The sequence below is a fragment of the Oncorhynchus clarkii genome, chromosome 2 (genome assembly GCF_045791955.1).
Source record: "Oncorhynchus clarkii lewisi isolate Uvic-CL-2024 chromosome 2, UVic_Ocla_1.0, whole genome shotgun sequence".
Lineage (NCBI taxonomy): Eukaryota > Metazoa > Chordata > Actinopteri > Salmoniformes > Salmonidae > Oncorhynchus > Oncorhynchus clarkii.
In genome coordinates this window covers 21,610,265-21,627,367 of record NC_092148.1, presented here as the reverse complement: position 1 = coordinate 21,627,367, position 17,103 = coordinate 21,610,265, and the positions used below count along the sequence as shown (strand labels likewise).

General features: G+C 45.1%; 1 protein-coding gene across 1 annotated transcript; it reads right to left on the bottom strand.

Annotated features, from left to right (window-relative positions):
- Nucleotides 1-335: 335 nt before the first annotated feature.
- Nucleotides 336-16,598, bottom strand: LOC139424304 (uncharacterized). Its single transcript, XM_071176010.1, has 11 exons — nt 16,513-16,598; nt 10,324-10,389; nt 9,259-9,279; nt 8,870-9,148; nt 5,090-5,210; nt 4,622-4,797; nt 3,626-3,765; nt 3,210-3,357; nt 2,579-2,760; nt 2,392-2,481; nt 336-2,237 (listed from the first exon to the last, which is right to left on the bottom strand). Exons 2-11 carry the CDS (start codon nt 10,373-10,375, stop codon nt 1,362-1,364), a joined length of 2,085 nt encoding a protein of 694 aa, XP_071032111.1. The 5' UTR covers nt 10,376-10,389; nt 16,513-16,598; the 3' UTR covers nt 336-1,361.
- Nucleotides 16,599-17,103: the final 505 nt, after the last annotated feature.

The window sequence follows — 17,103 nt, the reverse complement described above, 5'->3', positions numbered from 1 at the left end:
AGAAGTGAACATAGAGGAGGGAGGATTCCTTTTTTAAATGTTAGGACTAAGCCAATGACATCACTCACCAGACCCCTCCTCTTCTCCCTCTCCCACTCTCATAGTTGTAGTCAGCAGAATAACAATCAGCACTACATTTCCCAAGATTCACTGGGGATTGCTTAAAGTGCTGAAGTGTGTCCTTGGGGTCTTCAGGTCCTGGGGTGAGGTCAAGGATCAAAACAAGCTCTTTCTCTTCGATTAATCTGATTCTAGAGATCCACTGGGACAGTCAGAGTTGGCCAACACCTTATAACCAATACAGCCTCTCAAGTAGTTGGAAGCACAATCACATGAAACATCAATTTTAAACAAAAGTTAGACTTAATTTAGCAGAAGGTATTGATGTTAGAGTTCAGCATTCAGGTATTAGTGTTGCTGGGATAATGCCATGCTCCTTTGTATCAGGATGTTTCATCATTCAAGCTTTCTAGATGTTTCTATAGGACGGCAGAGGACCAGCAGGAAAATTCCAGATTCCCGGATTCCCAGGTTTCAGGAAAACGTATAGAGAATGTCACAAGGAGAAGGAATCCAGTCCAGTTTGATAGAAAGGTGATTTAAATTCATCCAGTTTGATGAGAACGTTATGTCATAGTCACTTTTATAAGACCTTGGGGGGGCTAAATCATGTCATTGGTTCCATCATATGAGATTTAAAAAATGTCCGTTGCAAATTTACGAGCTGTTCGTGCTTTCGTTTTGGTCTGTTTTTTCACATGCTGAGATTAGAGCAGGCATCACCAAAGGTTTTATCATTCCACAAATGGAGTAAGTGGTCATAGATGTAGTTGAATTAGATTGAGTCATGTTCACTTGCCATTCTAAAGTTCCTATATCTTTGTAAAAGGGTGTGGAACCATTCTGCACACCTGAAAATAAAACATATCTAAAGTAGCTAGGTTTAACATTTTACTTGTAAACTCTGCAACTGATTTTGTTGGCAGACCGGCAGTCATACTCTAGTTTACACACTAAAAAAGAGTATGCAGCATAGAAATGTAAAAAAGAAACAACAACAGCTAAAACGTCTGACAAAATGGACTCGCTTGCTTATATTTCCTATCTTGTGAAAAGTATCTGTGAATTGAAAAAAGTATCTCAAAGATAATGTTAGTGTTAGGTACAGGTGAGTTAGCTATCATAACAACCTACAGCATGTTTGAGCATTAGAAGTGTTAAATCTAAGTCCCAGCCTCGATAGTAGCAGTGATTTCTTCCTTATTTGGTAAGGGGGGTGTTCGATTGTCTGTCTACAGTGGTGGAGGAGAATAGGATAATGGATCTGTGGGGTTTCTCGTGGAGGAGTGCAGGGACTGTTCTCAGGTTGCGGTGGTGGCGTTGTTTTCCTCAACTGGGGCGTCCATTTTGGCCTCAAGGGCTGGACTACTTGGGGCGGTCACCTCCACCTCAGGGGTTTTAGGCGGGGTTGCCTTGGCGACAGGACTTTCGATCAGACCCACTGGGGCCAGAGCAGTGTTAGGTTTGGATTCAGGTGCTGGTGGTTCGGGTGTGCCATTGGTGGTCGGAGCAGGTTCAGGGCTCAGCATTGGGGTTGGGGTCGGAGTCTGGATTGGTGTCACGGGCTTTTGGGATTCCGGGGTTGGTGTCACCGGCTTGGGGAGTTCGGGGGCTGGTGTCACCAGCTTGGCGGGTTCGGGGGTTGATGGTTGGGGTGCAGTTGGTTTGGAGACAGGGGTCAGGGGTGGGGTTGGCTTAGGGGACACCGGGCTTGGAGACACAGCAATAGGTGTTTTGACTGGTTCAGGTGTTTTCAATTCAGGTGTTTTCGGATCAGGAGTTTTCAAATCAGGAGTTTTGGTTGGTTCAGGTGTTTTCAATTCAGGTATTTTCGGTTCAGGAGTTTTGGCAATGGGGCTTGGAGCCTGCTTGGAGACCGGGCTTGGGATTGGACTGAGTTTGGTCTCAACGGGTTTGGTTATGGTCAACTTTGGTTCAGGAGCTGGTTCAGGGATTTTGTTGATTTTGGGAACCGGGCTAGGTTTGGTAACCGGGGGTGGGCTTGGCTTGGTTTCTGGGACGAAGGCAACACTCTCAGTCTCAGCCTCTGATTCTGGAATCTGGTCGGGGACATCAGTGTCAGTGTCCAATGGGAGGCCAGTGGTGTTAAACTCCACCCCTGAGTCACTGGTCTCCAGGTTACCACATGCCACCTCCTTGGATGACACCTCCAGACCCTGCAGTCAACACACAGAGGTCAGAGGGTCGAGGTCAGGGTGAAGACAGGAGAGAAGGTGAGATATTAACAGCTATTTTGACAGAATTCCCCTTCCGTTGTTACCATTCATTCCTCAACTCGACAGAAATAACCACTGCTTCACTAATACTTACTTTAATGTCCACCTCAGTGCTCTGAGACTTCTCTGTGATGTCGATGGACTGGGCTATAGACTCCTCAAACTGAGTAATGTTCTTCACCACCTGGAAACCACACACACATGTTATGTCAAGTGCTGAGCATCATATAGGGAACAGGGTGCCATTTGAGACATCACCAGTGTCTCTGTCTGTGTGGTACCTGTCTGAAGGCATCTCCCTCGTCCTCCTTGCCTGCGTTTTGGGCAATCTTCTCGATGGCTCGGGCCTTGGCAGCCCTCTTCTTCTGCTTGACCAGGCAGGACAGCAGACACACCAACAGCAGGAGGACCAGGAAGCCCACCAGTGCTATGATTGCCACGTAGAGGGACGGCAGCTTGTAGGCTGGAGAGAGGGGAGGGGAAGGGAGAGTAGGCAGAAGGGAGAAAGAGGGGAGGGAGAGAATAAAGAGCGGGAGTGTGGTGAAGGGGAGATAGGGGAGAGACAGAGGAGGTGAGAGATACACAGAGAAGAGAGAGAGATAAAGGGAGAGGAGAGGGGGTGAGGAGGAGACAGGCGAGAGGAGAAAGAGGTGAAGGGAGGAAAGGAGAGATAATGTTAATAAATTATTCCTTGGTATCAGTACATCATTGACATTCCAACCCCTGACCCTCCCATCTCCTCACCCTCCACCGCCTGATAGACGTAAGACACACGATTGGTTTCCAGTTGGTCGATGACCCTGAGCTGGCCAACTCCACCCATCCATCCCCCTCTCCATCTCCTTCATCCTCCCATCCCTCTCTCCTCCTCTCCTCTGTTCGCCTCTCCTCCCTTCATCCCCCTCTCCTCACCCTCCACTTCCAGGTAGACGTTGGACACAGGAAACCCCAGTATGTCCGTGACCTTGAACTGTCCGACGTCGCTGGCCTTGACCTGGTCCAGGATGACCACAGACGGATCCAGAGAGATCCGCCCCACCAGATCCAGGTCTGCTGGCACCTAACATCAACCAAGAGCCATGGTCAGTTCAAAAGTTCAATCACTTTACTTCAACATTGTAAGACAACTTTTATTATTGGCAAATAAAAGTAAATCACTTGGATATAAATGTTTGGTAAGACTTTACTTCAAGCCAACAGGTATAATGCATTATAAGACTTCTCATAAGCACATATAAGTGATAATGTATTATTACCACCCCACAGTGCGCTATAGGGAGTAGGATTAGGGTAGTATTTGAGTGATTTTAAATCAGCCGTTCCAGTACCGTTAACTGTCCCCCGTCCAGGATCTGTCTGGTTTTTAAGTCGTAGTCGGGCGTGTAGAACAGACGCACCATGGAGGCATTCAGAATCAGGTTGATCTTCAGGGTGCCAGCGTATGGCAGCTTCACAAAGTTCTGGTGTTCTGGGAGACAGAGGGACAGAGAGAGAGACAGAGACAGAGACAGAGGGAGAGAGAGACAGAGACAGAGGGAGAGACAGAGGGAGAGACAGAGGGAGAGAGAGACAGAGACAGAGACAGGGACAGGGACAGGGACAGGGACAGGGAGAGAGAGACAGAGACAGACACAGAGGGAGAGAGAGACAGAGACAGAGACAGAGGGACAGAGACAGAGACAGAGGGACAGAGACAGAGACAGAGACAGAGACAGAGACAGAGGGAGAGAGAGAGAGAGAGAGGCAGAAGGGGAGAGAGAGATAGAGAGAAGAGAAGAAGAGAGATAAAGATAGAGAGAGAAGAGAGGAAGAGAGAGACAAAAGAGAGGAATAAAAAGGCAGGGAGAGAAGAAGATCCAGAGGGAGGGGGGAAAAGAGAGAGGGGGCATTTAACAAACAACACATTTTGGAACACAATACGCAAAATAGATAACTCACTTCAGAAAATCACATCCATTTAAAGCTGCAATTCTTAATGGTGAAACTGCCACGTCTGTTCGCAATATTACAACAAAGAAGAAGTTACTGCAAAAAAACACTGTTTTTTCCCCTCTGACATTATTGCACGCGCGATAGAAGGGCAGAATATGTACTGCAAATGTTTTACTAGGTTGTGCAGCTCTCCTCACCTCTGCCTCACCTAACAAAACAAATACAATAACAACAGCGGTAGGGAGGACCGTGGCGCTGATCCCCTACTGCGGATTCCATCTTTAAACCCATTGATGACTAACTTTACAGCAAACTTGCAGCAGGTTGGAAATAAACAGAGAAAAGGTAAAGGTTGGCCACAGAAGGTAGAGGGAGGATGAAAACAAATGTACCTTTGACATTTAGGCAGACCTTCCTCATGATCTTCAGGTTCGTGCCTCTGACGGTGTAGCTTCCCTCATCGGCGCCTGTCACGGCGTTGAGAGTGATCCGGTACTCGTTGACACTCAGGCGCCCCTGGTACCCGTCTCTGGAGAGCCCTCCTCGGGTCATCAGCACCAGGGGCGGCCTGGAGGGTTAATGGAGAACCATGATAGAACTTGCTATCAAAACAGTCATGATATTGATCAGAATAACAGAATGATATAATGTATCGATAATTAACGATAATTATCATATTGATAATGTTATCGCGATAACCATGCTACTATCATGACAGCCACAATAGCATCACAATATCACGATTCCGTGATATTATCGCAATAACCACAACATCGTGATAATCAATGTTGATGGGAGACAGTAAATCCTCCTTTGCGGAAAGCAGAGAAGTTTACATTTTGACAGAGAAACAACTGTACCTGGAGGTCAGGTTGGCCTCCACAGCACTGGGCCTATACTCCAGGGTGATGGGAGCCTCCACCCCCACCAGCTGGATGTGGTAGTTCTCCCCATACTTAACGTTCTGCTCGTTGGAACAGTCTAAAAGACAGAGAAAGGGGTGGGAGAGGCAGGGACAGTTAGATACAGAGAGCAAGATAAGGAAATTAAGGTATAAAAGGGGAGGACAAGAGATCAGGAAACAGAGAGAGAGAAACAGAAAGGGAAGACAAAAGAATGAGAGAGGACCATGTGAGGAAAACAGAAGAGAATGACAGAGAGGAGAAGAACAAGAGAGAGAAAATGAGGATAAAGATAGAAGAAAAACAGCAGGGATGGACGGATGGGAGGGATGAACGGACGGATGGGGTGGTTAAATAGCTGCATAATTACTGCCTGGTGTATGCAACATGCTGTTAACAACACACACCTCCTCTCCACACACTGTTAACTCCATATGACACTGTCAAGGCTCCACACAGCTAGCCAGCTCCACACAGCTAGCCAGCTCCACACATCTAGCCAGCTCCACACAGCTAGCCAGCTCCACACAGCTAGCCAGCTCCACACAGCTAGCCAGCTCCACACAGCTAGCCAGCTCCACACAGTTAACTGCATCATTTGATATCAGACAACTGAATCAACTGATATAGCATTCTGATGCACGACTGCAAAGTCAATGACATGCCATAAAACCATTAGTTGTTGCGTGCAGTGTGACTGCAATATAGACAGCCTGGAACGCCAATCCATGCAGATGTCATGACTTTGGCCTGGGAGTAGGTTTATGACAGTCATAAATACCTCTTCCCCCCTTTTTCCTCTCTCTACCCTACTGATGTAACATAGAGATTCTGGGAACATCAGAAGGTGGGGGAAATGAACTATATTCTGGTAATCCGACCAATTGAACATATGCGATGGTACTAAATGAATATGATGTCAGTTCGTTGTCATCTGAGACATTCTCATCAATGATAAGATGACATAAACTCTACAGTAGAAAGTCTACACATCAGAGTTATCAGATTCACATGGAATTGTTGTTCAATTTAAATGTTTGACTATGAAATTATTCTACTCTGGATGGGATGAAATGTGATTTTAGCATCTAAAATGTGAGATTTGGGTTTTCATTTTCTGCTCAATCAGCCTCTGTGAAGGGACATGGGCTATAAAACTTTTTAAACACGCCTTTTCTCCCTCCTATATAAAGCCTTGACGACAATATAACCTCCTGTTCCGAGGATGTGAGGACGACGGTCCAATGGGTCAGATAATAACTACAGAACGAAGCCAACATCAGCGTGAGCTTTGGTTGCGAATGGTATGAACTTTGAACTCTTATTCACTACAGAAGTGATACCTCCTAGCCGTTGAGTTAGCAACAGCAGCTGCAAATGCAGGTTAGGAAGGAACAGACAGAGTATCAGAGTATCTACCACACAACGACGTTACTACAACGTATCCAATTTACCAGCAGAGACATTCTTCAAAGGACAAAGGACTCGGTTGGGCAACACGGCCTTCCATCTACCACCAACCTACCGAAGCGCAGCTCAAAGTAAATATTTATTGCATTTTCCTTTTACAAATGGGAGGTCATTTAGAATGCATAAGATACTGTATTTACGATAGCACAGCTTCGCCCTTTGTTCCTCAGTCTTCCCGCTCTTTCACTCAAACCCAGCCCCTTTCTTTTGTGTAACCAGCTGTCATATCTGTTCCGCCCGCCAGGGACGTTTTCCTTTATGACGTCATTTGTAATCAAGTTATTAATTAATTATGTGTATGTGTAATTCTGTGTGATTAGTTAGGTATTTAGTAAATAAATAATTAAACCCAATTTTGTATTGCTGATTCAACTTGTTAGCCAGGGTTTGTGCAGATAACCAATAATTTACAACTTTCAGATGAGACTGAATTAAGATGACGATTAATATTGACTGCTATTGATGTAAAATATTACTAGGTCTTTAAGAGTTTATTCAGAAGATAACAGCTCTATAAATATTATTTCATGGTGCCCGACTCTCTAGTTAATTACATTTACATGATTAGCTCAATCAGGTTATATTAATTATGGAGAAATTATTTTATAGAATAGAATGTCATATCACTTAATCCGGCACAGCCAAAGACACGACACAGAGCAAAGCTCAGTCTTCTCAGCATCACCGAGTTATCATTCCTCTCTGACTGTGTGTATCTGTGTCCCCTCATTTAAGAACAAATCCTTATTTACAATGACGGCTTACCCCGGCCAAACCCGGACGACGCTGGGCCGCCCTATGGGGCTTCAAATCACGGCCGGATGTGATGCAGCCTGGATTCAAACCAGGGACTGCTGTGACGACTCTTGCACTGAGATCCAGTGCCTTAGACCGCAACGCCACTTGGGAGCCCCTATGTGGCCCTGGTCAAAAGTAGTGCACTGTATAGAGATTAGGGTGCCATTTGGGACACAAACTGGGTCTTCCTCATCCCATTACAGTCAGATACTTAGTGCTGTTCAGAATATTGCTGCTGCGCTAGCCAATAGGGATGTACTACACTAATACAGCAGTGCTCATGTGTAGCTGTAAAAGGCTTGGCCTGTTGACCGAACTGACAACATGATTAAATCACGAAATGAGCGGAAACAAGCTGTGTCTAGACTGAGACAGACAGATGATTTGAAGCGCACACATCCACGGTAGCAGGGCAGCATGTTTGAGAGAGAACACCAGTATCAATTTAGTCCTAACGATTTAGACTGAGCCAAGACTCCAAAACTCAATGTAAAAAGCACTATTTAGTACTTTTAACCAGAGCCCATGGGGGTGCACACTATGGTGTCTGACGATGAAGGTCTTCCAACCGTCCAACCCTCCTCCCAGAGAGCATCTTTCCTACTTCCAACCCTCCTCCCAGAGAGCATCTTTCCTACTTCCAACCCTCCTCCCAGAGAGCATCTTTCCTACTTCCAACCCTCTTCCCAGAGAGCAACCTTCGTACTTCCAACCTTCCTACCAGAGAGCAACTTTCCTTCTTCCAACCTTCCTACCAGAGAGCAACTTTCCTTCTTCCAACCTTCCTACCAGAGAGAAACTTTCCTAGTTCCAACCTTCCTCCCAGAGAGCAACTTTCCTAGTTCCAACCTTCCTCCCAGAGAGCAACGTTCCTACTTTCCAACCTTCCTCCCAGAGAGCAACCTTCGTACTTCCAACCTTCCTACCAGAGAGCAACTTTCCTTCTTCCAACCTTCCTACCAGAGACAACTTTCCTTCTTCCAACCCCCCTCCCAGAGACAACTTTCCTTCTTCCAACCCCCCTCCCAGAGACAACTTTCCTTCTTCCAACCCCCCCCCCCCCCCCCAGACACAACTTTCCTTCTTCCAACCTTCCTCCCAGAGAGCAACTTTCCTTCTTCCAACCCCCCTCCCAGAGACAACTTTCCTTCTTCCAACCTTCCTCCCAGAGACAACTTTCCTTCTTCCAACCTTCCTCCCAGAGACAACTTTCCTTCTTCCAACCCACCTCCCAGAGACAACTTTCCTTCTTCCAACCTTCCTCCCAGAGACAACTTTCCTTCTTCCAACCCCCCTCCCAGAGACAACTTTCCTTCTTCCAACCTTCCTCTCAGAGACAACTTTCCTTCTTCCAACCCCCCTCCCAGAGACAACTTTCCTTCTTCCAACCTTCCTCCCAGAGACAACTTTCCTTCTTCCAACCCCCCTCCCAGAGACAACCTTCCTTCTTCCAACACTCGGACCCCATACCTCTGACGATGAGTGTGATGCGTCGGACCTCTTCCGGCTGTTCGTTGTTCTTCACCGAGTACGTCCCCTCGTCCCCCTCGCCCACGTTCGCTAAGATCAGGTGACTGAGCTGACTGTTGAGCTTGGCACGGTTACCGACCACGGACCCACCCCGCATCAGGACCACCTCAACCCCCGCCTTGGCATTACTGGGCTGGAACAAAACCTCTGCAGCCAGGGAGGGCAGCTGCAGATGGAAGTCCTCCCCAAAGAACATGGTCTTCTGGGAGTCTTCTTTACCTGGGAGGTGGTGGGAGGGTATGTTTAACATTTCCACAGAAATGCATCACAAAACTTAGTACTATATTATAACTAATGATGCATTGATAACAGATGGCAGGGATGCTTACCTTTCAAAGGGGCCGACAGAGCTATGGACAAAGTGAAAATAGGTTGGTGATATTTCATATTTATGCATAGAAATGTAATTCATCAAATATGTTAGATATATGACCGATAAATATACACATACACACTACTCTGGAGACACACACTGATCTGGACACACACACACTACTCTGGACACACACACACTTATCTGGACACACACACACTTATCTGGACACACACTACTCTGGACACACACACTACTCTGGACACACACACACTTATCTGGACACACACACTTATCGTGACACACACACACTTATCTGGACACACGCACTACTCTGGACACGCACACTGATCTGGACACACACACACTTATCTGGACACACACTACTCTGGACACACACACTACTCTGGACACACACACACTTATCTGGACACACACACTACTCTGGACACACACACTTATCTGGACACACACTACTCTGGACACACACACTTATCTGGACACACACACTTATCTGGACACACACACTTATCGTGACACACACACACTTATCTGGACACAAGCACTACTCTGGACACGCACACTGATCTGGACACACGCACACTGATCTGGACACACACACTGATCTGGACACACACACTTATCTGGACACACACACACACGTATCTGGACACACACTTATCTGGACACACACACACTGATCTGGACACACACACTTATCTGGACACACACACTACTCTGGACACACACACACTGATCTGGACACACACTACTCTGGACACACACACTGTTCTGGACACACACTACTCTGGACACACACACTGTTCTGGACACACACACACTGATCTGGACAAACACACTACTCTGGACACACACACACTACTCTGGACACATGTACACTACTCTGGACACACACACACTACTCTGGACACATGTACACTACTCTGGACACACACTACTCTGGACACACACACTACTCTGGAAACACACATTACTCTGGAAACACACACTACTCTGGACACACACTCTACTCTGGAAACACACACTGTTCTGGACACACAGTACTCTGGACACGACGTACCTGAGCAGAGCAGCAAGCTTAGCACCACCACACTGACTGTCTTCATCTTCATCAGATCTCCTGGCTCTGGAAAGGAGAGATGAAGGGAAGATAAAGGAAAGATAGAGTACAAACAAAAATGGTGTTTGATAAGTGGCACATATGAAGAGAATGCCACTCCATCTCTCTCTCTCTCTGTCACCTCTACATCCTCTTCTCCTCCCTCAGTTGTCCTTTCTGTTTCTCCATCTGATTGTGTTTGTCTGGGTGTAGGTGAGGGAGGTGCTCCCTTAGCTAATTCATAGATAATGATAGAATGTTGTGGTGGTGACATCATCTCATGGTGACATCATCGCATGAAGTGGAGCCAAGAGGATGTCCTTTGGATCACTTAGCTTGTCTGACTTCACCAGAGGAGTGAATGCAGTGTGTGTGTGTGTGTGTGTGTCTGTGTGCTCGCATGCGTGTGTGTGTGTGTGTGTGTGTGTGTGTATGTGTGTGTGTGTGTGTGTGTGTGTGTTCCTCTGATATCTTTGAAAAAATACATCTTTCCCCCCTTCCATCATGAACACAATCCACCAAACCAGTAAATGGTTTGGGACTGGGGGGGGGATCTGGGTAATTGCTTGGCTGGGTTTCAAACAGAGATCCACCCTTTCCTTCCTCAGGACCTTGAGAAGAGGGAAATGTGTTTGTGTACTTGTCTGTGTGCTCGCATGCGTGTGTGTGTGTGTGTGTGTGTGTGTGTGTGTGTGTGTGTGTGTGTGTGTGTCTCAAAATGTGCTGAGTCTGGGAGAATTTTGATGAATTGGAGCATTGAGAGCGTTATGATGATCTGAGCAGCCTCTGGGTGAGGTGTGACTACAGATGAGAGACATCAAGGGAAGAACTAGTCAGGGCTTTTCTGTCCTGTCCTCTTCATTCATACCGACTAGAGGGTTTGACAGACAAGGGAATTTAAAACCTGAATATATAGATGATCTTAATTTCAGCCAGTTTTCTACAGCTGGAAAATAATCCTGCAGCAACACGAAATGTGAATTATTTTGTGGATTAAAATGAATGGACATTTTTGTAGGGGTTGATACATTTTTCGAAAGTGAAAATCAAGTCTGAAATTTCAAAGTGGAAATTACAAACTTCAGAATCCCTTTTAAACCTCAAATACACGACACATTTTAAATGTCCTGCATAGAAGGCAAGTTATCATGCAACAGGGTGATCAAATGAAGATCCTACATCTGTAGTGGTAGATTTACCTAGTTCCCCTGAGTGCAGGCCTGTAGCTGTATTTATTCACAGACCTGCGTTCAGGACGTAAGTTTTGCAGTGCGTGTGTGTGTGTGTGTGTGTGTGTGTGTGTGCTTGTGTGTGTGTGTGTGTGTGTGTGTGTGTGTGTGTGTGTGTGTGTGTGTGTGTGTGTGTGTGTGTGTGTGTGTGTGTGTGTGTGTGTGCGCGTGCATGTGTGTGTGTAAAAGAGAGAGAGAGAGAGAGCGAGAGAGAGAGAGAGAGAGAGAGAGAATGTGTGTGCAAAGCAGGAAGCATTAAGCCATCTGCAGAGACCTGATCTGTTGGCAGGGGCAGAAAACCTGCTGCTCTCATTTGTTAATGAGGACAATTAGCATGTGATAATGTCATAATTCCACAACCACCATCTATCTCTCTCTGCTACAAAACACTCTTATCCAATCTTCTCCTCTCTCTGTTACTCTCTCTCTCCCAGACTCTTACACCCTGCACTGGGCAGAGAGCCGAGCCACTATCATAGCCTGAAAGCACAGTCATTTGATTACATCTGAACCAAAAGACAGGACACAGCGGAGCCCCAGAGGAGAGGGTCCCTCAGACAACACCAGCAACAACCACACATCAGTTGTGACCCCTTGGTACAGCCATGTTCTGTCTGTATAGGTTGATTCTGCGTTGGGAACACGTTGGGAACGTTGGGAACACCTTGCTGTGTTCTTATTACTGAAGAATTACATGGTAATAAGAACATGTATTTTCTTAAAACTACATTGTTGGTTAAGGGCTTGTTAGTAAATATTTCACTGTAATACCTGTTGTATTCAGCATTTCACTGTTGTATTTGGTGCATGTGACAAATCAAATTGGATTTGATGTTATATCATAATGTGTGAACACAGGCGTGTGAAAGATGTTCATATCTTTGTGTTACTACAGTACATAAGGGAAATTATCTGCACTGTTGTTTTTAGAGGACCTGTGAAGCAGATAATCCAAGATCTTCTACTCCATTTAAGGAGGAAAAATTTGTTTTTCGAATAGTTTGGGGCCAGAAACCTTACAAAAAAACAAAAAAAAATCACACGTGAAAGGAACATGTGATAAAACACGTGGTTTATGGACACGTGTGAACACAGGTATAAAGGAATCACGGGAAAGGAACATGTGATAAAACACGTGGTTTATGGACACGTGTGAACACAGGTATAAAGGAATCACGTGAAAGGTGTCACATGTAAAATAAAAACATTCACATGAGTCAAACATGTAGTTTTCAAACACCTGTGACATTTCACATACATGTTTTACATGTTGACTAATCAAAACGCAGACATGCGAGTCAGACGTGGTTTTAGGACAAATTTGACATGTTTTTCTGTAAAGGAAACAACACCCTGGTGCTCGCCTCACTGGGTTTACAGTGACACACACACACACACACACACACACACACACACACACACACACACACACACACACACACACACACACACACACACACACACACACACACACACACACACACACACAAAAACATGCCTCCTCTCCTTTGGGCTTTTAACCATGGGCTGCCGGACTGGACCATCTGCTATCCTTCACTCCCTCCCTCTTTTCCTCCCTTCCTCTTTCTGTATCTCTCTCTCTTTCTGTCACCTATTCACATAGACTGCTCTATCTGTCACTCTCTCTTCCTTCCTCAGTCCCTCTCTATCTGTCATGTATTTAAATCTATTTTTACAGCCACTCTCTATTTTATTTTCCTGCCTCCCTCTTTCTCTCTGTTTCTTCCCACATCTCTTATCCTCTTTCCTTCCCTGCATCATCTTCTCATCCATCTTCCAATTTGTCCCTTTCTCTCTTTTTTCTGTCTGACTCAGCTGTTACTTTCTCTCCTCTCCTGCTTTCTGTCCTTCTATCTTTTCTCATTCTATTTCCTGTTCTGCCTCATGCCACTCTCACTATCCCTCTCTTCTCTCTCTTTATTTCCCATTCTATTTCCTGTTCTGCCTCATGCCTCTCTCTCTATCCCTCTCTTCTCTCTCTTTATTTCCCATTCTATTTCTGCTATGCCTCCTCTGTCCTTCCCTCTCTTTCTACTTTTCTCCCCTTCTCTCCCTCCCTTTCTTTCTCTTCCTCTCTCTCTCTCTTTCTCCTCTCATGCCCCCTTTCACCCTCTCCTCCTTCTTATCTTATATAATCTCAGCTCCAGCAGCATCCCACTCTGAACTCAAAGACTGTGTCTGTCTTCATCTGCGATGTGGGATTTCTCCCAAATGGCACCCTATTCACTATGTAGTCCACTACTTTTGACCAGGGTCCATACAGCTCTGATCAAAAGTAGGGCACCATATAGGAAATAGGGTGCCATTTGGGACGCAAACTCTGAGTCTCTGGTCACTGAGAAGGGAAAGAGGAGGAGGTATAGACAGGCCTTTGTTGAGCTCCTTTAAAGAGGCGGAAAAGCCTTCAATGACTGCAGATGCATGAACCCCACAAAGATGTCTCTGTCTGTCCTTCATTCCTTCACATCCTTTCCTTCATTCTCCTTGGCTTACATAGGTCGGTGAATCTATCCCCTAATACTTCTGTCACTGTAGTGAAGGCTAAGTATCCAGTGCAAGGAAATGCACACCACAAACACACACACATTAGATACAATACAACACACACACACTTGTCCATAAATCCCGTAGGCACAAACACACATGACCAATATTCACTTCCTCTCTCCCTCTTTCCCTTCTCTCCTCCCTCATCAGAAAATACAATGTTAAATCATGAAGTGTCAGAAAAGCAAAAGGTATCACTGCACCAACAGAACAGTACACAGGCTGAATGTTTACTTTAGGTGGTTTACTGGAGGTCATGGGTTTCTGGTTAGTTAAAATGACAATGGGTGCATCTCAATAGTCCTAAATTCCCCTCCTTGTTTCCTTTCCTTCATCTGCTCTGATGAGTGTAAAACTACTTGATAGGTGAAAGCAGATTCCCAAAAATACCCATCAACCATATTGCTTTTATCCATCCTGCGGCAAGGAGACAGAGTAAAGAAAGGAGACAAGGGGAAGAAGCCACTTTAGACTGTAGAGATGCAGCCCTGGGCTGCCTGCCTGGAAGTGTTGTGTAAATCAAAATGGATGATGGATGAGGTCTCATATCACACAGACATAGACTGACACTTCATTTATCCACCGCCTTCCCTTCTTTAAGTACTCTAAAAAATATTATCTCTATCTCTCTCTCTGTCTAGGTCCATGTCTCTATCTCACTCTATTTCTCTTTCCCCCCTCTCTCTGTGTAGTTCTCTCTATCTCTCTTTCTCTCAATCGCTCTGTCGTTCTCTCTCTCTCTGTATTTCTCTATCTCTCAGCCCCCCTCTCAGTTTCTCTCTCCGTCAGTCTCTCTCTCTCTTATATATGAAAGGAGTGGACAGGTTTCCACCATATTGCATTCACCTGTCAGATCTTGTCAGATCAGAGGTCATGAGGGGGTGCTACAGTAAATGTCCTTATCCTCAACTCATCATTGTCTTTCAAGTGAGGACATAGAAAGACAACTCACAGATGAGATGTAGCTTCATCATTTCCTAATTGTGACAGTTGAAAATAGGCCATTACAGGAGGTAGCAATATATCAATCAGCATCACTTCCAGTTTACAGTCTTTCAATAAAAATATATACGTGCCAAATTAGAAAAAACAAATAGGTGTGTAAGGTGTTTCTATCTTAACCAGAACATATTAAACTAATGGCCAACCAACAGTAACAAGACATGGGAATATTCCCACATATTTTAATTAAAGCCTCTTTGTACAAGACAAACACGTGTTCATAAAATCCCAACAGATAAACCTCAGAGGATAAAAAGGCTTGAATAGCAGTGAGATACAGGCCAAGGCCATCCCTTAACAGCGATCGGGTGATGACTGATGACCAGCAGCGCACACTGTACTGTACTATACTGCCATGAACCTGAACTGTTGGCAAATGTAACATGCAGGCAGCGCAGACTCAGGCCACCCACCATATGTCATCAACATATAAGCGGCGGGGGCTACACTGCACAGCACCGGAGTCAGCAGCGCGCCGGTACAGGCTGCAGGAGCACATCGTTCCATTTGTAATGGATGGATGCTTTAAAAATAAAGGATTCAGTATAGGCTAAACCATTTAATAATAAAAAACAGTCCTTCATATTAAGATATACTGATTAGAGACAGGATCCGTAGACCACTCATTTACATTGATTAGATGTGGATTATGCATGAATAATCTTCCAGTGCCAAACTGAGTCATACAATTAATCTCGACATGAATTAACAGGTACTGCGAATTAAGGCGACATATTGCATTCCATGATGGGAATATTCAAGGATATTTCAAATAACATAGCCTATTGCATATCCCTGTTAGGCTACACTGTTTCAGAGATTTTTTCTTATCATAGGCTATGGCTCAAATTCTGAAGCAATGTTTTACATTAATTAGGCTATAGGCCTAATCTAAATGGTCATAAATAGGGACAGGCATTGGACCGGCACGAGCCTATCCAACCTGTGTAGCCTAATGATTGCACACCTTGTGTGGCATTCTGTAGAGCAGACTGGGAAATTAGCATGGTAATGCATTATGGAATGCGTGTCCCATCATACCACCATCCCGATTAAGCGCATAGTCTGCTTAATCGTTCCTCCCAATAAACGTGAAACCTAATCACAATTGTCTCACCTTTCATCTTCTCCGGAACAAGCACGCCCTGTTTTCATCAAATAAAGCTTTTATCGGATAATAATCGTCTATAACCTAACATCTCAATATGCAGGAAAGCCAACAGACACCCTCACGAGCATTTCACCAAAAACTGCAGAATTTAACCCGTCACGCACCAGGCAGCGAATTTATTTAAAGAATCTCATCACATCCATCACACGTAAGAAATAATTATCCCCTTAGCTCACTCACCTTTAAATTCACACTATTTCCTTCGTATTGACTGAGTAGGCAACGTTATAACGGGATTGCAGGAGGAGAAATATGTTGCCTAACCTATTGATGCATGTATTTCTCTCCCTTCTTGGCGTCACCCTCCCTCTCAACCTCGCCCCCCAAGAGCAGCACTTGACGACTGGGGCTGAACATTTGAAGATGCTCAGAATATGTCGGTTTTTGCTCTCGGTCGGAGCCGCTCGACTATTCTCGGTAAACACCGGATTCGATTGCCCCAAGCAAGGCAATGATTGCTGGTTGTTTGTCTTTTTAACTGAAGGAATTGATCTTCGTTAAACAAAACGTTATAATAGCTGCATTGTGTATAGGCTACTCAGCTGAGAGGTAGAAGTGAAGGCTGTGTCGAGGGATTTAGTTCAACCTCAATCGAGTATATCTATTATGTATTAAAACATCCCAAAACCCAGACTATGCCTAAATGAAGTGACAGAACACAGTAAACATTCGTCCATTGACTGCCATTAATTGGCCTAAAAACACTTCATGAAATGGCAGGTAGCCAAAATATTATAAAACCTCTAAACATATGGCATAAGAAATTCTCAA